Consider the following 22,592-nt stretch of genomic DNA (forward strand, 5'->3'; position numbering starts at 1 on the left):
CTCTGGGAGACAAACTCTGCAGTCTGTGATTAGGAAAATGCTTATGTTTATTCGGTGATGTCCCTGAGGGATCTAGAACATCACCTTGTCCTGTCTCACTTGTATTTGAGTGTTTATAATAGAATTGTTGAAGCAGCTAGTTTGCTAAAACCTCAGTATATGTGTATAAATTTCCTTTTTATTCCTCAGTAAAACTCTGTTGTTAAATGTGCATCCTTACATTGTTTTAGGGCTCATTGCCTGTCAGCAATTCTACAGACACTTGATAGACTGGATCTGATGGTCTGTTCTGTGTGTAAACTTTATGTGCCACATTTCCCAGAAAAGTGGTTTGATAACTGCACGCCTTTTCCCTGCCCTTCCACTTTTGTCTTCGTAATCTTTTGGTTTTCTGAACTTTTCTAAAAGATTTTTTATTTCTTGCCTTGCTCAAATGTTTTGAGATATGCCAGAATGTGATTGATTGTTCTTACAAAATGCTTCTAAGCATTTGTCAGGCAAAAGCAGAACTCTTTACCTATTAACTTCAGTAGTTTCTTTTTAAACCCTTTGTGGCATAATGTGTTTATTGCAATCCTGGGTACTGAAAAAGTGGCTTATTGGCTTCACATGCCCTTGAATATGAGCTGCATTATTTAACAGTAGAGGTATATCAGATATGCTTAGGTGAGCAGCTGAAATGCTGGTGGGACCAGGTTTGTTATAGATCTTAGAGTGAGGCTTTCTAGCAGAAGCCTGCATGGTTATGAGTTGAGAAAGTGAGGAAAGAAGTTCCGTGGCTTATATGAAAAACTTGGGAAGTAATCCTATTGACTCCCTTCCCTTCTGATAAGCCCGGATATAATTTTATAGGTATTTTCTATAAACACAGGGGAAGAATCGTTTCCCTCTTAGAACAAACTCCATCAGCAGTTTCCCACACTGCCCCTGAGAACATTCTTTCATTATCTTGTTTCTGTGTAATAATTGTCATGGAGTAGTCACAAACTTGTTTTTCTACCAGTTGAAAGTATAGAACAATGAGTATGCGTTGACCTGGATTCAGAGAGAGAAAAAGTTACTGCTGGCATAGTCTCCACCTTGAACATTTGCCATCAACATGGTAGAGGTTGCTAAAGACTTATAATGGGTAATTGAAGAGGCTGAATGCCTGCAAGGATTCTTTGAGATAAGAATTCTTTGAAAAGACTCTAACTAGCAGTCTGGAGTGTATCATTAATCCTTTCTGTAGTTCTGCTGCTCTTTAAAATTTCATTATTTCTGTAGTGATTAGCCTGAAATGTAAACAGAAGCTATATTTTTTGTAAAGTATCTTTTTTCTTGATTTTTGAAATGTTTTCTTCACTTTCTTACATTCCTCCTAAGTACTAAAAACCTGGTAAGGTAACGGAGAGCATCTTCCAATAAACTACTGAAACACTTGAAGTTGCTGTGAAGGCAAAATGTGTGACTTGGTCTAAGAGTATTAAAAGTAGCTTTTTGCAGTGGTATATACAGTGTACTAAATAATCTTAAATGACTGGGTGTTCTCACAAGAACATCTGGGATCATGTAATTCTTAGAGGCACAATTATAGCCAAGTGAGATATTGCTTGGAATTTGTCCTCCCCTGCAAATTATGTTTATAAACTTACTTTTTGCCCTGTACCTCTATAGAATACTTTGCTAAGTTAATTCTTGGTTTAAATCATGGTCTCTTATCTCTTTATCCCCAGCTACAGCTGATGCCTAATAAGTGAGACCTTTGCAGACTTCAGTAGTAGGTTGAAAGAGCACCCCACTGACTCTGTGCCGAGTGATGGGCAGATTCCCTGCCTGCTGTTCACTTTACTGCTAGATTCACCTAGGGTTTAATATCCTAACAAAGCAGAGGAGGGAATTGAAATGTGTTCTTCTGAGAACAGCAGTAAGTAAAGCTGCCTTTCTAGTTGTTCTCTCAATTAGCTCCTAGGAGATTTTCATGCTTTTCTAGTTTCTCTTGGGGATATGTGACCTGATAGCATGTTGCTATAAATAATTATTTTACCGGTATCGAAGTAGATACTGTACCCAAACACAAAAAAACATTTTCAGCATCTTTATTGGATGCTGTAAATACCAGTTTTTCAGATTGGCTTTTTTCTTTCTTTCTTCTCTTTCCTTCCTTTTTCTGTTCTTTGGAACGCCGTCCTGACACTTCTGATCTTCATGACTTTGATTGTTAGTTTTGTGCTGCCCCTTGAAGTGACATTGCCAGTGAGTGGTATAAAGCTCACATGCTCAGTCAAGGGGGTGAGGAGCAGTGTGAAATTGTGGCAGCTATAGGCCAAAGGGTAGAGGAATTGCTTTCAAGCTGGATATTGCAGGTGATCATTAGTTGTTTGTGGAAGTGGGTTATTTAAAAGAAAAAAGAAATTTGCCTCAAATGTATATGCCAAAGCAACCCCATTTAACTCATTCCTTTATCAGAGACTACAACAGCGGCACCAGGGAAAGTCTGTTCAGCTGAATCAATTTTTGTTGTATGGAAACATTTGTAAAAGCAGAGAGCTGACATAGCAGCCTTGCTTACACAGCTCTGATGGGGTTTAACAGCTCTGCAATGTATTTAGCTCTTGCTTTTTAAATGGGCCCTGCAACTAGTAAAAAATGAGCATCAATAAATCTGTGGTAGCTATCAATATAAATCAGAGTTTTGTATTACTTGATTAAACATCGACCATTTTATCAAATCTTTCACTAATGAGACTGTGTGACAGCTTTGTGCATGGCAGAGGTGCAGGAATTAATAGGCTGCTGGTGCTGCCTGGGTGTGTTCTGGTTTAGCAGGATTTAGCATTCCCAGGTTGGTGTCATTGTGGATACTGAACTAAAGACCTGTGGTACTTTGGGGTACAAAGCACTGTCAGTTTACTGAGACTCAGCAACAGATGAGGCTTGGGCATCAGTACTCAGAAGGGTGAAGTCTGTACCTGCAGTCAGAGAGAAAAAGATGATACCCTTTTCATAATTTTGGGGGAAGTGGTTGAAAGTGTTTTCAGGCATTCAGCAACTACTTCCAAATCCATCTAATGTTTCTAAGATAATGTCTATATTAAAATGTTTTAGGAGGGAGGTTAGATGAAGTACAGGCATAATGCCACATGGAAAAAAAAGGTTTTGCAGTTTGTGTTACTGTTCATGTGTAATTAACATTGATTTGTGAGAACTTTGATTTAGGCAACTGTAAAATGCCTCATGACTTTCTGCAGAGCAGATATAAAGTTGCTGTACTGTAAATGGTAAACATTCATGTGCTAAAATTTATTTTCAATCTGAAGTAAGCTGACTGGATTCTTGTGTTTGTATGCACCTAGCATGGTTTTGTAGTAGTACAGCTGAAGCAAGTGAGTGGTTCAAATCTATCAAAAATCCTATTAGGTATCTTTTTTACAGTGACCTCCACTTCAGGCTCTGTTTTTCACACGTGTATTGGAACTCTAGAGGTTACTTTCTCTGAATTTGTGTCTTGGATTCACATTTTAACCTTTGGTTGTATTACCTTTACAGTGTTGACCCACGTTGCCTCCCTTGCTGTGCTGAGTGGGAGGCACAGAGGTTGTGCAGTTCCTGTAACATTTGATGCCATTTGATTCAGGTGGTGAGGACAGGCTGCTTACTTTGAACAGTTGTTATGACTTACTTTAGAAAATACCACAGGCACAGCTACAGAGACAGTGTAATTGAGAATCCATGAATGCAAGTGACTTTATAATTAATGCTATTCTGTATTTTAACATTTCTATAATTTCAGACAGTGGGAGAAGAATGCTTCTGTTCTTTTTAAATAATGTAAGGAATTTCAGGCTTTGTCTGAAAATGTTTCAGGTTACTATTCTAAAACTGAATCTTGTTACTCTATTTTAGTATTCTATTAGAATTGGGAGTGACTATTTTAATCTATAATTCAATTAAAAGGACACCTTTTGAGGTCTTCTCATACAGTGTGGAGGTATGGCACTATCTGAAGAGCATACATGAGTGTAGGTTGCAGTTTTTAGCAGTTTGGTTTTTAGACCAATGAATAATAAAAATAAAATCAAAATGTTAACAGTTTTTAATTTACATTTCAGTTTATTAAACAGGACTGTAAATTAAACAGATTTGGTATGGTAAAAAACAGATTTTTGTTTGATATGTGCATCAAAAACACAATTCACTTAAGATTTGTATAATTTCTGTGAGGTTTAGTTAGACCAACAACTGGTCATGCAGGCAGCTTTAGAACAAGGTCATTGTCAGAGGGGGCAGCAGGAGCTGCTCAGAGCTGTTGGTCACCTGCATCCCAGATCCATCCCCTGATCCTGATGGGATAACCCGCCTGTGGCAGGGCCAGAGCTCAGCCCAACAGCCTTTCAGCAACAAAGAAAGAGAGAAAGGCATTCCTCTGTAACAGGCTTCAGCACTTATCTCTGTGCACTGGTACAGTTTGTGCTGAACCAAAGCAGCTGCTACCCTGAGTTAAGAGAGAACAAACTCAACATGGCGTGAAATTGCTGCCCTTCATTCAGGGAGCCAGAGGTGGATTGTTACCAGCCACAGGCATGACTGCTCTGGCCATGAATAGCAACAAGAAATGCTACTTTGTGAGTTTTACCTTAAAACCTTAGCAAGACACAATGCAGACTTTGAAACCAGCTGTATTAGCATCCATCCAATAATCTCTATTGCATTTTTCTTGTCACTTGCTGGAATAATATTTATACTTACAAGCTTTGGAAGAAGGCTGATAGGAAGTTTCTAAAGGGAAATATGGTTAGAAGGTGGCTGTGAAAACAGCCAAGTAACTCCAAGAGGTCTTGAGTGTAGTGCTGTGTTGCTGCTACTACAATGTGTAACCTCTGAGCTGCTTGTCATGGGTGAGCAGAACCAACATCCAGATCCTCAGACTCCCCCATGCTCAGTTGGAAATGAACCAGTGTGCGAGTGAGTTATAGTTCATACAGAGTTAGATAAAATTTAAAGTTTTAAAATGGGGTATTTTTCATAGCCAACATATCTATTTAACTCTTTAACTGTCCTGTTGAATATTACATAGCTGAGGAAAGTGCTTGTGGTCTGCCTGGGCATTAACAGGACCTTGTGAGGAAACTCCAGGCCTTACATCTGTGTGGTACCTCAGTCTATCTTCATTGTGATCCACTAGTGGAATTTCATCCATGGCTGTGGGTATCCTTGGACAAAGCTGTGTGTGCAGTGCTCAGCAATGGTGTCAAAGCTCCAAAGGGAAAAATTGGTAATTCAGTAGCATCAACAGTGCGATTGGTGAGGATTTTTATGAATAAAGTTTTACAACTCTTTTTGTAGCATAGGAGCGTATGTATCTGATTCCCAGGAATTAACAGCTTTAAGTTTTCTTTTACAGATTAGAGGTTTGGTGGGTTTTTTTTTTCTTAAAAGCTGAGAAAAGCTTGGCTGGGCCCAGAGAGTCTGTCTGATACAGAGAGAATACCACTGATTAGCTGATCAGTGGTGCTTGACCTTGTGAGCAATGGGAACTCTCAGCTCATGCTGGGATCAAATTTATATGAATCTGTGAGCCCCTGCCTGGCCCTGATGAGTGTCATTCTGGATCTGCCTCTGCTGTAATCCTGCAGCTAGGGCCAGCCTGAAATGTCCCCTGATCGTGATGAATGGTACCTTGTTTTTGCAAACAGACTGGCTGAGGGTAACCATCCTCTGTGAATGAAGTTACTATACAGTGTGAGGTTCCAGTTCTCATTCCCTTTATATCAAATTTAGACTAGAGACAAGAGGCAAAGGTCCTGGGGAAAATAGGAAGCATACTGTGAATTAGAAGACCTTTTCAGATTGTTTTCAGCTCTGTTTCCCACCATAGAAAATAGTCTGGTATCAACTATCCCAAGTCCCCCTCTCCCCCTTATTTAAAATATAAATTACAGAGTGGCTACTAACAAGTGTTCAAGCTGAGTGTGTACTGCACAACCCCTGAGCATGATCAGTGAAGACTTTTTAGTCTTTTGTTAGAGAAAGTTCTATTAAAAGAACTATTAACAGGTAGTTAATAGTTGCCTCCCAACTACTAGTAGCAGTGGCTGCTTCTGACTTTCAGATTGGTTATTTTTTGGTGTCAGGTGTGGTACTTGAAGATGACAGATACCTGATTACCCCATTCTCATTTTTTAATTTATATTCTTAAAAGCAACCTTCTGTGTTGTCTGTAGGAGAGCCACACAACAGATAGAAAAAGCAGCAACTTTTTAAGGACAAACATCGTCATCAGGGTACAGAGCTGGATGTAGTTTCTGAGGTAGTTACAGCACTGCACTGAGAAGGAGGTTATTTTGGGCAGCCCAATAAAAATATGCAGATAAAAAATGAAGGTTTCCTAACAACTGAAGATCTAGAAACCTTGTTTTGTAGTGAGGCTTCTCAAGCCTCACCTTAAAAACCATGACTGGGAATTGAGGCGCCATAATCTCCTTGCTCTAGTTTTATGGTTCTCATTATAAAATTCTATTTTCAGAATCTAATTACTTTAAATTAAAACATTTGCCATGTCCAAAGCACCTTGTAATTTTTGAACTACTGTACTTGCATACCATAAATTCTGTGGGAGAAAGACGGGTATCATACCTGTTTTACATGTGTGGAAACTTAGATACCATGGGCTAGTAAAGATGTAAAGTGATGTAGTGGTAGATCAAGCAATGCTCTAACATTTGCCAGTGTTCTGTCAGAAGGAGATTATTACATTTTTTTGCCCTCTGTGTCTGGGGATGTGGGTATGTGCTCCAACCAAGGGGTGGTCACTGCAGCCAATACAAGCTCTGGAGCAATGTGCATAATGCCCTTTGCTTAATACTTTTTTCCCTAGAAGTGTCTGACGTTGTTTTGACTCACCATATGAGCTGAGAATAAGAACTCTTAAGATATTATTTTCTGATTTAGAAAAATTGTCTAACAGTAGTATGTGATGTTCTAAATCTTTTATTCTGTAGGTCAGTAACAGATCCACGAGATGGAAAGAGAGTTGCACTCAAAAAGATGCCCAACGTCTTCCAAAATTTGGTCTCTTGTAAAAGGGTCTTCCGGGAGTTGAAGATGTTGTGTTTTTTTAAGCATGACAATGTAAGTAAATTCAAAGTAATTTTGAAGTCTTTGATAAAACCGAATTGTAAAATTAGAACTATCTATAACAGAAGTATATTTTTTGTTCAAGTTGTAGAATATCTAAAATGCTTTAAAAGCTCTCTAATCTTACATTTATCAGATTTCCTGGAAACAGATATTACTGTTGCAAACACTATAAAGAATGAAATTATCAAGAGTTTTAAGGATATTCATAATTTCCCTTCCAAAATGTTTGTAAATAGGCAATACACTTCTACCTAATCTTATTTTAGGCTCTAGATAAATGTCACTCTGCACAAAGCTATGCCAGCTGGAGATGCTTTTGCTTCCAAGCTGTTTCTTACTCCATCTTCCTCCCCCTTTTGTTGGGGTTTAGTGCTTTCTCAGCTCTTCTAACAGCTAGCAAGCACTCCCAATTCTGCTTTAGGTAAAATCAGGTAGATTAGGTTAAAACATTTAAAAATTGTTCGAATTGACCCATACAGTTGTGTCTGAAGAGAATCAAAAGGTACCTGCAGAAACTGTTCCACAAGTGCAGCTGTGGATGTGGTGACCTCTCCCACTGATGAGGAGTAAGGAGCATCCTGGGAGTACAATTTTCTTTTAGTGAAATGGGGTCAGGAAGTGGGTATCTGTTTCATTTTTGTAATTTTTGTAAGCAGTCAGAAGCTGAGCCTGAAAACCACTAAAGTTTGTGTACATCACCTAAAATACCATAGATGTTCCTAGGACAAACGACGTAGAAAAGCAGCAGCACAGAATTTACAGTTTTGCTGTGCTCAGAGCTGAGTTTTTGGTTCAGAATGTGCAGAACATTGGATTTTGTAGTTCCCATATGGAAGCAGTGTATCACAGAACTCTTTTAATGATGGAAAGCAGAACAAAGTATTATCTTTTGCTTTTGCATTTCTCTGCTGGAATTCTTTCAAATATTTTATGGGTATATATATTTCTGAAATAAACCAATTTTTATTTGGTTGATAAATTTATGCTATGAAGCTAATACTTGAACAGCTGGAAAGCTTTCTTGAATTAAAAAAAAGAAGTCCCTGAATGGAGATTATACCTGACTTGCTGGGCTATTAAATTCACATACCTAGTGTGAGATAGAATATTGGCCTGTCTGTGTGGTACAGAATAAAGATCTTTAAGAATGGTGCAGTCTGACTGTCTTGTAGAAAGAGATTTGTTTTTATTTGACTGGGATAGGTCTTGATCTTGTGTGGTGTTTCCTAGGTACTCTCTGCCCTCGACATACTCCAGCCTCCACACATTGACTATTTTGAAGAAATGTATCCTAAATATAAAATAGGGCATCTTAATTGAGGTAGGTGTAATTTTCATTAGCTTAGAAAATTGCAAGTGGTTGGTGGAAGCTATATAATAGAACTACAAAAACCTTGAGCTTGTATCTGAACAGATTTATTTAAAGACATTAATTAATACATGCTGTCAAGAAGAACCCTTGGCTAATGTTAACATTGGGGATGAAATGGTGTGGGGTTGAGCATGAAGCTGTGGCTGTGTAAATGCAGGGTGTTGGTATTAACCCAGAGATACTTCTGCTGCTGCTCATGGTGGGTGCCCCAACATAAATTCTGGAAAGCTGTGCCCAGTAATTAACATACTCTCAGTTATTAGTACCTTTAAACACTTTCTAGTGTTTTGAAGGAGTGCTGCTGTCACATGCTTTGAAACCACGACTTTCCAGGGATGTGTCAGCAGACTGGTTGGATTGTGGCTTTCTTTGTTCAGCCTCTTATTTTGATCAAGAAAACAGTTCACCCAGGTATATGTGCTGTTTAATGTGTCACTGACACAAAGGCACATGCTGTGTTTGGGTAACTCTATTAAAAAGTTGAGTTTTAGTGTACAACTTGACATGAGAATGTCAGTTTGTTTTTTTCTTTTTCAGTCTTTGGCTTATCTTCTATTTTGGCAGCTTCCTGCAGTGGAAACATGAGAGCTTTTTGTGTTAGCTGGGTGTATAGTAACAGTTAGGTATTAAAAAAAACCCCCAATGCATTGTCCCTCAGATGCCCACATCTTGTGTTCTTGTGTCCTACAAGGAGCTTCATTTTGCTGGTGTCAGTCTTCACTGGAGCTGCTTGAGATCTGAGTGCACCAGTTTACTCTTAGGGCTATTGTTTTGGAAGGTTGTTTTTTAATTACTGATGGCTTTTGGCTGCTTTTTTGTATGACTTACTATACGAGGCACTGAATAGGTGGGAAATAGACTTCTTTATTCTTGGATAAACTGAACTCTGTGAAGTATGGTTGATCTATTTGTAATACCTTGTATTTTTAACCAAACCACAGCATGATTTACTGATTCATAAGAGATTCATTGGTGAAAATATTGCCATATTGTACTTCAGCTTTTTTGTATTAATGTTAGTGCTCTTAAATTTTGCTTTGACAGTTCTTTCATGTGAACAGCATATAAGTAGTCTCCAAAACCTGGATTTTGGTTATTTGCATTAGTTCAGTGCCCTCATTTTATAACAAGTCATATGAGTTATAAATCAGATCTAGGTTAAGGATTACTCCTTCCGTGTAATTGTACAATCAAGAATATTTAAATGGGATAAGCCTATTTTTATGAGCTTAGCTACTGCCAAGTTTTGAATATAAAACCAGAAATGTTAGTTTCCTTCATGGTTAACTGATTTTAAGTGATTCTGACTAGTATTTCATAGGTCTGTCTTTTTATTTTTTTTTTAATTGGTTTTAATTTTTTATTCTAATATTGGTAATGGAAGACTATTTGCTTTGTGTAGTCTTCTTTCTCCTTTATTTTGAAATAATTGCAGTAAGTGCACTTACATCCCTTCAATTCATTAGAAGAATGAATGAAGAGGGCTTTCAGTTTAGATGCACATTTTTAATTGCATGTGCTTCTGTAGTATGTATTTCATATTTCAGATGTTTTAAGAAGATCAGATAGATAACTCCATATTTGGGGGATGTAGTTGTAAAAATTTTCCTCTGTTGATCCACTAGGAGTGTTCCTATAGATACAGTGATGTCCCATTTGTACAATAAGGCACATGGATCAGTGATAAGAGTGTAAAGGGACTGAGCAAGCACTGCTTGATAACTTTCATTCTTCCTAAGGAACTGTAGTGCCCTTTTTGGGGAAAGAAACAATAAAAGAATTATTACAATTATATAAATGAACTGGAAAATTAACTGGTAGATTTAGTTTTAAGTATTCACTGTCTCATAGGTATGAGCAAGAATTGCAAAGCATATTCAGTAAAGATAACTCATTAGAAATCTGACTAAATTTTAATGAATTAAAAGGTTTCTTTGGAAACTGGTGATGAATAAAGGAATTTAACAAGCTTTTTGTTTTATAATACGAATTATTTGAAAACTTTAAGATTGAATAATGAGGTTTTAGATTGAAAATCTTTGTGAACATCTAACATTTTATACGGGTAATGATATTTTTGCCAAAATCACCTGCTGCAAAAATAAATAGATAAGGGAACACACACTATCCTGGGTGTCTGTCTTGAAACTAAATGAAAATCTGGTTGCTAATGAATTTTAGCTTTTGTTCATCATTAAGCTGAAGTTCAAGGCTTGTCCCTACAAGCATGAGGTTACCTCCTGGAGAACAGAAGGGGAATCTCTGTACACACCTCTGGGTGATGGTTGGGTCTGTCCTGATTTTCTAGAGCATCTACAAAGCATTTTATCACAGGGACCCTTTTCTGTTAATCCTTGATTGAAGTGGTTTATCACTTTTTTTTTTCCCCAGTGGTCGTTTTCAGCAGTTCAGGTTTACGAAATCTTCTGCAGTTGATTGTAATATGGAATTCTGCACCTGGAGAGACATGGGTGTCCTCCTCTGAGAAGTGTCCTAAGCTTCTATAGTAATTTTTTGAAAGCTTTTTCTATTAAAGTGAGCACTAGAAGCAGATGAAGACACAACTTTTGTCAGTCCTGTATACAGACTTTGAAAGGTTTTAATGCTAGTAAAGGCAGACGTGCAGCAGTCCCTTCCACTGATCTTATTAAGAGGTGACAGAACTGTTTTCTGACATACTACAGGGTAAATCCCTCATCTAAGTAGGGTGGAGAAGGGTAGGCAGGGACAAGGTAAGGTTTGGTTCTTCTGGACAGTCGCAGGGACAATGACAAGACTGTTGGGGTACCAAGGAGCATGTGCTCAGGCTTCCTGCCCTTTCACAGGGTCCTTAGAAAGGCTTTCCTTGTCTGAGCAGCCTTCTGAAATGTCATCACAGGGAGCTCCTCTGGGCCAACACAGATTGAAGGGACCTCAAGGATTAGGAGGATTAGGATCCTCTGGGGATGGCTATGGGTTTCCAGCCTGCAGCTGGTAACACAACAGTTTATGCTGTTGGATCAGGCAGAACTGTGACTGTGGTTCTCAGTAGATGCTCATGAGAACAGACCAGCCTCTTGGTGTGCTTGTTACAGGTAATGAAAGCAAAGTGCTGAGAGTGTCCAGCCAGGAGCTGGACAGAGTCCTGGCTGCCTGCTCCAGTGAGCTGCCTGCCAGAGCAGCTCTGTTCTCTCTAACAGCAGCTCCTTTGCCTTGGGTAAAGGTTTTGCTTTATTCAGCAGTAAAGTTGTAAAACCTTTATTCCAGTATTTGCAAAATCGAGTTGGGTAAATTGCCTGGAACTGCAAATGTTTTCCCTTGTATGCACTGATACGAGATTGTTCCTATTGAGAAGATTGTGCACGCAGGGGAGAACACCAGGGAGGTGTAAAGTTGGGTTTCAGGTATTGTTAGCAGTGATCTCTCAAGCAGCATCTGCTGGCAGATGTGCCTGGCTGTCAGACATTCAGTAAAAATAGACTGAAATTTTTCCCTTTGTCTTTCTAATTTTAAACCTTTTATAGGTAGTTCATAAATTATCTTCCTAATTTAAGGATTATGATTTGATTTTTGAACAACCTCAGATGAAACTATGAGACTAAGTTCTAGAATGTTAACTTTGACTGGGAACTCCTCACAGTGCTTTCAACATCTAGTGTTGTGTTTTTTAAAAAAAAATCTTTTTTAAAGCTATTTGTAGAATAAATTATCAGTAGTAGTTAGTAATCTACCAGTCTACCAAAAATAGGAGAAAACTCCTTGTCCCCATGTTAGAGAAAAACCTGAAATGTACAATAGAGTTTAGTTTTATTCTGCAATCAAGTGTGTTCCTCCCAGTGCCCTGCAGATAGACACCTCCACTGTGAGCATCCAGCCAGTCCCCCCTCAGATCTCCTGCACAGAATGTTGGCCCCTTCCCAGAAAAACAGCCCAGAGAAAGGAGCTTTGAGGTGTGCAGAGACCTACTAAAGAAGGATCCAAGTCATTACGAGACTACCACAGCACAGGGTGTGCTTTATTCCTTTTTAAAATTTGCCTGTCACTTGGTAAAATTTACCAACTCAGCAGTCTCCCAGCCGTCAGAGTGAGTGAAGTTCCTTTGTGCCATGCATTTGCCTTGATAATTATTCTGAAACAAATTGGTACATTTGTAGTTCTAATTTTATACAGCTACTTAACTAATTACTGCTGTCAGTAGCAATTTTTATCTGGTAGTGATGTTCAGCTTAGCTGCATGTTACAGCTGCAGTGACCACCTCGGAGCCAGTGTGTTTTGTGGTTCAACTTAAAAAAGGAAAACTGCAGGTACCTGTTTGAATAGTTGGTTGAAATCCCACGGGGGTTTTGGTGTTTGTGTCTGCTAAACATTTATAGTACTGGCCAGAGTGAAGTCACTGACCCACTTGGATACCAGCTGTGTCAGAAGCTGCCACGTTTGTAACAGGCAGAAACATCAAGTGAGTGCTGCTTTTGCTCTTGTTTAGAGACCCTCATTAAATTATCCAGAGACAATAATCAGATAGCTGCTGTTCAAGTTAATGGCACCTCTGAGCCCCTGTCAAGAGAGCTTTATTTAATGCGCAACAGACCTGGAGTGGTGCAGGTGCCATTTCAGGCCCTCATTTAATTTAAGCTGCTTTAGTTGGCATGGCAACTAGTTGAGACATCTGGGAGACATTATGCTTGGGATTGAGATTTAGGAGGATTTGTGGCGTAGCAAAACAGATACCCTATCACAATAAAGTGCAGAGTAATGCTTTTAGATTTTTAAAATATTTTACATTAAAAATGAAATGTACAGATTTGTTGCAGCTATAAGGTAAAAAGCAGATATGAAAAGGGCAGTATAAATCTTTAAGAGCGCCTTTGAAAGAGGAAGAGAAAACTTAGAAGACTAGAAATTATGGTGCTGCAGGCTTAGGTTTTTTCTTTGAGTGTCTAATTTAAGTCTAATTTGGGGTTTTGGGTTTTTTTGGTTAAAAGATTGACAATGTGTAATTTATATAATTTTTGTGGGGGGTGCTGATGGCAGACGAGCATTGTGGCTGGAAGGGATTTGGCTGGATGGGGTTTTCAGTGCAACAGATGAAAGGAGAACATGGATTAGCTGGAGATAATGAAAATGTAAGTTTTCTCTAGCTGGTAACAAGTGCAACTTGACCTGTGCTGATTACTTGGTAAGAGCAAGGGGAAGTCTCTGGTGCAGCTGACTTGTTAGCAGAGCTGGCTGTGTCACCAGATCAGTATCTCTGCTGAAGGGAGGGTTTGCTATTGTGTTTCAGACCTGATACCTCCATGGCTGCATGGAACCAGGTGATGGGCTCCTGCCAGGCAGTGGTGAGCTTTGAAAACAAACCAGAGCCCTGGTTCTGACCCGGGTGGCTTTGCTTCCTGGGGAGAGGTTGGGACAACACTGGTAAAAATACTGCTGTGAGGTCAATGAGTTGGTGAAGTTTCCAGAGGTTGTGTGTGGCAGATGAGGATGAGCAGAACTGAGGTGTGTGAGCTCCTCCAGCCCTGGGCAGGGCAAGGCTGGGCACATGCTGAGGTAGCACCAGGGAGGGGGTTGAGCTGTGCTGACCCTTCCAGCTGAGGAGTTTGTGGGTCTGGAAGGCTGAGAACCAACTGCTCCTTACCCTGAACTGTGAATGAAGCTGGGACATCAAGGGAGACACTCACTGGGGGCTCAGGAGATCTGGTTTTATTTCTAACTCTCTCCTTGATCTCTTGCATGACCTTGGCAGTGTGCACCTCCTCCCTGCTGCAGTCCTGCCTGTCCTGAGGGCTGCAGGGCTTGGTGGGACTCCTGATTCAGGGGGCACCTTGAGGTGTGTGGCACCTTCCTGTAAGGCACAACCTCCCTTAACCCGTGGCTACTGTGTTTTTCCTTCAGCCACAAGTGTAATAATAGCAGAAATTATTTTTTCTTTTCAACTTGTCTGGTTAAACCGTGCTGATGTGTGCCCACTGTGAAGACTTCAGATGTTTGTAATTTGTGGCTTACTGATCTTAAGGAAAAATGTACAAGTTTCAAGATGTCATAAATTGTATGAAAATTTTATTTTGTTTTCTCAGTCATGATCTGACTTTGGCAAAATTTTGTAACAACTGCTGTGATGCAAACACTGCTTTATCAAGTCATCTGTTTTCTTTCACAACCTGTTTTTTGTTTTCATTCTTGTAAGAGTCTGAAGATGCTTTATTCTTTTTAACTCAATAGCTCTGACCTGTGAGAGCTCAGATTCCTAGGGGTTAGAGTAAATGTTTCAAGAGATTATTTGCTGGACTTCCTGCTTTTGCCTTAACTAATGAACTGAAGATATGTTGTCACTGAGTTGATGCAGAGTGACCTCCATAAGATTATCGTCTCTCCTCAGCCACTCAGCTCGGATCATGTCAAAGTTTTTCTTTACCAGATTTTAAGAGGTAATTTTTCTTCTTTTAAATTTGATGAAAATTATGTACTAGTGGTTTTTTTCTTCTATTTCTTAATGTTTATTCTCAAGAAATCCTCATCTTGAATAAGTTTCCTGTGGAAACTTGTTAATTTTGTATTAGGAATTAATAGCAAGTGGTGGTTATTCCAGTCATAAGAACACAGCAGCCCTGCTTAGTTCATGTGCTTGGAGACCTTGGTGCTGGCACTGATCACTCCCCCACTGTACTTTTTACAGAGGTGCTCTCTGCATTACTTTCAGTTTCTGAAAATGATCATTAGCATTGAATTTTTGCACTAATGAAGTTTACTGTGCTTTGGGCTGTATCCTCTTAGTCTTGTTTTACATTACGTGCTGGGGAAAAAAAGGTAAATTAGTTTGGGTTTAGTCTGAGTTTATTCTGAAGAGTAGCTGTTACCTAGGAAATAGTTAAGTCATATTTTAGTGCTGCAGTAGTTAAAATTGGTTTTGGGAAATAGAGCAGTAAGAGGTATATGTCATAAACACAGAGAGGAAGTTTTTTGCTGTTTTGGGTTTTTTTTTAATAAATAAAAAAGACTAAATAAATCACTTGTTCCATCTAATTTGTATACTCCAGAAGTTCTGTCATCTCATTGAGTGACAGTGTATAATAGAGACTGGAAGCTAGAACTGTATAAAAAAAATGAGCCAGTTGCAAGGTCTTGGCTGATCAGGAGTTGTAAGATCTTCCAGGAAAATGTTGTCAGCCTTAAACGTCTTTTAAAAGGAAAAATATGTTTATTTTAATTTCGTTTAATATTTCAGGTCTGAAATACCTACATTCTGCTGGCATTTTACATCGAGACATTAAACCAGGGAACCTACTCGTGAACAGCAACTGTGTTCTTAAGGTGCTACTTAAATTTATTGAAAATAATGTAAATATGTGTATGCTGTTCATTATAAATCAGCTGGTATTTTTTTTAAATGCAAAACATTTATTATGAACACTTTTCCTTAAGGTCACTTTAAAATAAAAATATCCCACAGGTTCTTTAAAAATTGTAAATGAAGCAAACATATTCCCTTTGTGTGGCCATGTCAGCCCTCCCTGTGCTGCTGCCCAAAGGAGAGGGGGTGCAGAATGCCCCTGGCTCTTCTGTTCTCTCCTCAGGATGGGAAACTCTGGAGGGCTCAGGTGTGTTGTGTAGCTCTGCACAATACACAAGCATTAAGTTTTGCTTGCATGGATTTGCTAAGCATTCTGATTGTGAAAATTGTGTCTAATTATGAAAATTTTGGTCTGTTTTCTTAACCCTTCTGGTTAAAGAAATTAAAAAATCTCAAAGTGAGTAGAATGCTGGATCTTCCTGTAACATTTTAAAGCATATCAGCAGCAAATACTTTGGGATGAAATATATGCTGTAAAAAATATTCTGTACCTGGAGGTTGACAATGTGCTTTGGGCTGGTTTTTTTTTTCAATGCAGAGTTTTTTTATCTTTTAGGTTACAAATATTGTAATGTCAACTGAAAATGTACTGTAATTTCAAATAAAATCGTAGAAAGTTTCAATGAATGTAAAATAAAGTAGAACAATTTCTTTCTATTCCCCTTCCCCTCTGGTTGTGCAGTTACAGCAGATACTTGCTTTGTTTAAATGCTGCTTTGGAATTTCCTGCTTCATTACCAGGAGGTTACCTATTTGAAACGCATTAAGTGTTTTGGTTATTTTAATTTTTTTATTTACCTTCTCAATTTAGATTTGTGATTTTGGATTGGCCAGGGTGGAAGAATTAGACGAATCTCGCCACATGACTCAGGAAGTTGTCACTCAGTATTACAGAGCTCCAGAAATCCTGATGGGCAGCAGGCACTACAGCAATGCTATTGACATCTGGTCTGTAGGCTGCATCTTTGCAGAGCTGCTGGGGAGAAGAATATTGTTTCAGGCACAGAGTCCCATACAGCAGGTATCATTAAATTTCCCTTTAATTATATGGATTTATTTTTTTCTACCACATAATTTCATGCAGCCCCTCACACCAGTGCATTCTGAAGCTCACACTTGCCTTTGCCTGGTTTGCACAGAGCCCCAGGGCTGCTCTGCAGGGATCCCTTCCAGACAGTGATGAGAGTGGTGGTTATTAACCTTAGCTTTTGGAATGGGTGTTTTCTTGGTGATCCCCTGTAATCTGCAGCAGTACCAAAGCCTGCTGTAGCACATTTTATTGAGATAAGGTAAAGGTGCTACAGCCAGGATCTAGCTTTTTGTAACAGCTATCATGAGAAAGCAGTAAGGTTTCTGTCAGGATGTGTCTGGAGGCAGCGTTGGCACTTGAGCCATGGAGCTGCCAGCTGGTACTGCTGCTCAGGCTGCTTCCTTTCAGTCACGGTTTGGAGCTGATTCATTCCTTAAATGTTATTTTTGTTAACTTGAAAACCTGCTATGTTAGTGAAACACATTAGTACCTGCCTGAGATCTCAGCTGTCTGTGTCCTGTCCCTGCAGTTGGATTTGATCACAGACCTGCTGGGAACCCCCTCGCTGGAGGCGATGCGGACGGCGTGCGAAGGCGCCAAAGCTCACATACTCAGGGGTCCTCATAAACAGGTATGGCTGGAGCTGGGGGGCTTCTGGCTGCTCCTGGGCAGCACTGCCCCCTCCCCTCAGCCCCTCTGAGTCAGGGTTTCCATAGGGACTCCTCTACCCACAGGATCCAGAGTGTTAGGAGTGGAAATCTCCCGCTGCCCCTCAGCAGAGCGGCCCAGACCCTCACCAGAGGGTCCCCTCTGAGGCTTCAAAGATACTGAAAACTGAGATACAGCATAACTGAAGTAAAGGTTAATTAAGAAACAAACAAACAAACAAACAAAAAAAAAAAAAAAAAGAGAAAGAGGGTGATGTAATTATGCTGAGTGGACAATAAAAAGGGCAAATGAAATGTACTGTTCCTGGCTACAAAGGGGTCCATAGCACAGTAATAAAACAGTGAGTCCATCCAATACAGTGATTTTAATGATTGTCAGATAGTAAAAATTAACAAAATTAATAACCTGTACATGTTAATACATCAGATCTTTCCAGTAGTTAAGTTCACATCTTTATTTTCTGCATGTTGAAGTAATTTCTCAAATGTCTACTCCCCCCATAGTAGTTACCATAGAAATGAGCACTGAACATGGATTCTGCTGTTATTAACATGAGAGCTCTGCCTCCTTGGCACTTTTGATGCATGACATCAGGTTGTCTCTGTTCCATTTTATGTCAGGGTTTTTTTCTTTTAACATTAGTAATGGGAGGATTTCCTTAAGTCTTTCTCTACCATTTTTAAAACCAAGTCTGGTTTTTTCCACTCTCACATGCCAGAAGAGTTGCAACTTTTCAGCACATAGTCCTGCGCTTTTCAGCTTTGAGGTGTTAAAAAAAAAGTTTTATAGTGATTGAAGGTGGGAGAAATATATCCTATATATATATAAGTATGCAACAGTATACAAATACATCCGGATGCTTTATAAAATACGTTTGGTTTAAATTCTGATAAGTTGGTAATCGCTGTTTCTGAAGTGCAGTGGTTGTGCTCTCAGTAGCAGTGGACAAGAACTCTGAATTTGTTAGATCTGTCAAGTTTGTTAAACCAGGGTGGTTTATCAGGCACTGGAGTGGGTACAAGATTGTCTCCTGCTTCTCTGGTCCAAGAAGCTGGTGCTGTTCTGTGCAAGCCACCAGAACTGTGTCTCCTGACCCACTAAACAATGGGAATGCTAAAAGCCAAGTGAGGTGAAATGGTACAAAATGTTTCTAATATGGATTTAATGTCCAAAAGCCACTGAGTCATAGGAAATAAATTAAAATCAGTTAGTTCAGTGCCTTTTGAGGAAAAGAACATACATTTTTCATAGAGCACATGGAGTGCTGGAGAAGCTGAACAATCCCTGGAGCTGGTGTGCTCCTTTGCCACTTGGAAGCAAGAGTCACAGTTGTTGTCTTTAATGATATTTCTCTGTTTTTTGCTTCAAGTGCACTCACGTTTGAATGTAAATTTATGGCTTTTCATCATTTAAAATGGAGATTTTGCTGGTTATAAATAGCTAAATGTTACCAGGTTCTTAATTAGATTAATAGGGAGAGAAAAGCAAGTTAGAAACTGGTAATTACTTTGTCGCACCAACTATTTTTAATCGACGTAGGAGAGCATAGTAGGAGTTAAGGGGTAAAGCATTTTGCTGCTTTATGTAAAAATGGATTAATGCATGAAAATTCTGATGTAAAAAACCTCAATACCCTACCGTGTGTTAGCACAATGAGAATTTACATACTACCTAGACTTGTGTGTCAGTTTTGTATTTAAAAAAGTGACTTCAAGCTGAATGTGAACGGATGAAGTTGCTGAACTGGAGCTGCAGCTCCTGCCCCGAGTGCTGCTCCCTGAGCCCTCCCCCAGACCCCCAGCCTGGTTATGCAAAGTGCCTGAAGGTCATTGTGACTGTAAGAGATGTCACTGCCAGTTAGATATGGATCGCCTGGGTAAGGAAAAGCAAAAATAATCCATAATTTTGCAGTGATTGAAATCAGAAAAATAAAATACTGGAAATGATGTTGTTAATCAGCCCCCTGAGCAGCTCCAGCTGAAGTGGTGTCTGTATAGAAAAATAAGAAAAGATAGGTTTGTCCAGGGATTATATCTGAACTAGGGAAGAAAATAATCAGATCTCTGTTCCAATTGCTGAGTTTTGTAAGAGTGTTCCCAGTCTCGTTGGGAAGTGTTAGGAAGTGGTGTCCTTTTCACTGGAAGTTTGTCCTTGGTAACTACAAACTAACACATGCTGCAACAGTGTTCTTGCTGATGGATCTCACAGGACAATTCTTTTTACTTTTCTTTCCCCCATTTCCCCTACAGCCATCCCTTCCTGTCCTATATACACTTTCCAGTCAAGCTACACATGAAGCAGTTCATCTCCTTTGCAGAATGTTGGTCTTTGATCCAGTAAGTATGATTTTAAATTATTTCTAATACTTTTTGTTTTAACAGTTTTTGCTGTCTGCTGTGTATTTCAAGTAAAGGACTGATTCCACTGATCTTCTTCCACGTAGTATTTCATTGCTTTTAGGTCTGTAAAAGATGTGAAAGTATCATCTTATAATTGGTCAATTAATTTCCTCCTGGAGTGGGGGTTTTGTGTTTAAAATCTTGTGGTCTTTTGAAGAAAGCTACGATGGGGTGAGAAAGATGAGGGTGTTCATGAATCATGCTCTCTTTTCCTAGCTAGGTGTAGGTAGCAGAACATCAGATACTTTGATGCAGTTCTAATTAGAGATGCGTGGGTGTTCATGGTCTTGCAACACACAGAAAATTCCTTCTACATCCTCACTGTCACATACCCAGATCTCTTTTTCCACTGAGCATCTGTTTTTCTAATAAAAATGTGCTGCTGTGGATTTTGGATTTCATCTCTTGGGCTTACTATACAAACTTGTCACTAGAAAATCTGATACCTGAATCGATGATCTTAATTATTTCCTTCTTATAGAAAAGACTGCAACATTTAAAAGAAAAAATAGGCAGATTGACTGAACTGCAAAGGAGGAAGCTTGTAACTGATGAAGTATTCAGAAGGCAGTACCTTTTGATTATTTTTTAAACCTTAAAATTGCTTTACTGAAAAAAACCCATAGAAATATTAAATCATGTCTTCCATGTAAACAAACTTGTTGTTTTCCTTTCTAACTCCCTCAACACTTAGAATCCTGTTATTCCCAAATCACACTTATATAAATGTGCTGGGTTTTTTTTTTTTTAAAGAATCAGAACAATCCTATAGAACTGGTGATTTTTATTTCATAAAAAAATATCCAGGGAGTTGGGCCAGCTGGGCTGTACGAAGCTTGCCACTGCCTTTGCTCTGTAACTGTGAGCAAGTAACTTTTGTTCTGTCTGTATTTTTTTTGATTTTTTAAAAAATCACCTGTAGCTACAGATTTTGTTACCCTGAATTTGCAGTTCTGTGTACAATTCTTTAGAAACAGAGTATTCTCCTTCTTTGATGGGTTGGTATTGGACACCTGGAGACTGAGTTAGTTGGGTTGTGCAAAAAAAATGACTCAATAATGTGGAAGTCACCTTTGTAACCCCAGCCTTTGTCCCTGCACTTTCTCCACCATTTGTGTTCTGAAACTTGGCATGGCAAGGATTTCTCAGCCCTCCAGATGACATATCCTGAATCACACTGTCATCCAGGAGGCTTACATTTGTGTTTTACTTTAAATATCTATTTAAGGACACCTTAAAGTGTGACACATTAGCAGAGTATGGACCTACAAAATGCTGCATGTGCTGACATTCCATTCTTTGGGCTTTGCTTTATTTATTGCAGGAGTCATAATTTTAAGTTTATCTCAAGAAAGTAGGCTTTTGAAAAACACATTTCTAAGACCCATCTTGGCCACGTTTCCCCTGGTTGGCTGCAGCTGGGAGAGGTCCCTGGCAGTGCTGCTGCTTTGTGGGTGAAACCTTCCCCCTAGTGGCAGCCGTGCTGAGCCCAGCCCAGCCTGGAGCCACATCAGGGGTTATGAAACCATTTAGAATTAAATGATGAGGAAAATATTGTCTAGACCGTTTCAGTGTATCTGAAAATACCCTAACTATTTATTTGTGTTATTTAAACCCACTGTCTCAGTCCAAAAGGATATCTGCTAAGGATGCCTTAGCCCACCCCTACCTGGATGAAGGGCGGTTGCGGTACCACACCTGCATGTGTAAATGTTGTTTTTCCACATCCACTGGAAGAGTTTATACCAGTGACTTTGAACCTGTCACCAACCCCAAATTTGATGACACTTTTGAAAAGAACCTCAGTTCTGTTCGTCAGGTTAAAGGTGAGTCCTGGTCACCTTCCCCTCTGCCTTTCTCCTCCTTCACTGAGGAAGGAGTTGTGAGTGTGTGTGTGTTGTTGAGTTGTGTGAGTTGTGTGTCTGGAACTGGGGCTGACTCAGTAACTGGTGTTGGTTCAGTACTGAAGGGGTGATTGGGGGTTATTTTATTTACATCTATCCCAGGGTGCATGTGAGAGTTCTGTGTGAATTTGTGCCCTGAGGTATGGCACCAGATTAGACCTGGGGAAGCTGGAGTTCTTTTATCCTTACTACCTTGTATTTTCAGGAAAGGAAGCTGTGTTTTCACCCAGTCTGCACTTAACTGAAGCAAGAAGTGTTAAGCTTGTTTTTTATTTTTCTCCTCTGATTATTTCTTCTCCTCTCCTCTCCAGAAATAATTCATCAGTTCATTTTGGAACAGCAGAAAGGAAACAGAGTGCCTCTCTGCATCAACCCTCAGTCTGCTGCTTTTAAGAGCTTTATTAGGTAACTGTATGTAATCACATCTGATATTAATTCACATTTATTACTAGTACAGAATTATCATATCAAAAATGTTTTAAGTTTCTGAGAGCAGGAAAAGCCCCTAGATAACTTCTGCAAAAAAACACCTCGTATTGTTACATTTTATAAATATTTTGAGGGCTTATTCTAGAATTTAAGTAAAATGTGCAGAAGTTTCAAGTAATATTTTTCCATAAGGGTACAGAAGTCAGCATGGAAATGAGCACTGAGAAGTTGACAAGCTGAATTTTGATCATAGAATTGCACTGTAAAAACATGGAAATTAATGACTGGTGGATGGCAAGTCAGTAGGAAAATGAGCAGATAATGTATAGTGAAATATTTGCT

The 22,592-nt window shown here is 39.2% G+C and overlaps 1 protein-coding gene across 4 annotated transcripts in view; it reads left to right on the top strand.

The window, feature by feature from the left end:
• NLK (nemo like kinase) overlaps window positions 1-22,592 on the top strand; it is a 43,733-nt gene that overhangs the window by 19,253 nt on the left and 1,888 nt on the right. For 3 of the 4 annotated variants that reach the window (XM_071765653.1, XM_071765651.1, XM_071765652.1), the window contains 9 exons: window positions 6,981-7,110; window positions 8,350-8,405; window positions 14,790-14,896; window positions 15,694-15,779; window positions 16,631-16,840; window positions 17,379-17,480; window positions 19,768-19,854; window positions 21,545-21,743; window positions 22,133-22,226. In XM_071765653.1, coding sequence (XP_071621754.1) covers window positions 6,981-7,110; window positions 8,350-8,405; window positions 14,790-14,896; window positions 15,694-15,779; window positions 16,631-16,840; window positions 17,379-17,480; window positions 19,768-19,854; window positions 21,545-21,743; window positions 22,133-22,226 — 1,071 coding nt within the window. Of the gene's footprint in view, window positions 1-6,980; window positions 7,111-8,349; window positions 8,406-14,789; window positions 14,897-15,693; window positions 15,780-16,630; window positions 16,841-17,378; window positions 17,481-19,767; window positions 19,855-21,544; window positions 21,744-22,132; window positions 22,233-22,592 lie in introns of all 4 variants that reach the window. The other variant, XM_071765654.1, reaches the window with a different exon arrangement.

Source organism: Heliangelus exortis, chromosome 21 (genome assembly GCF_036169615.1).
Source record: "Heliangelus exortis chromosome 21, bHelExo1.hap1, whole genome shotgun sequence".
NCBI lineage: Eukaryota > Metazoa > Chordata > Aves > Apodiformes > Trochilidae > Heliangelus > Heliangelus exortis.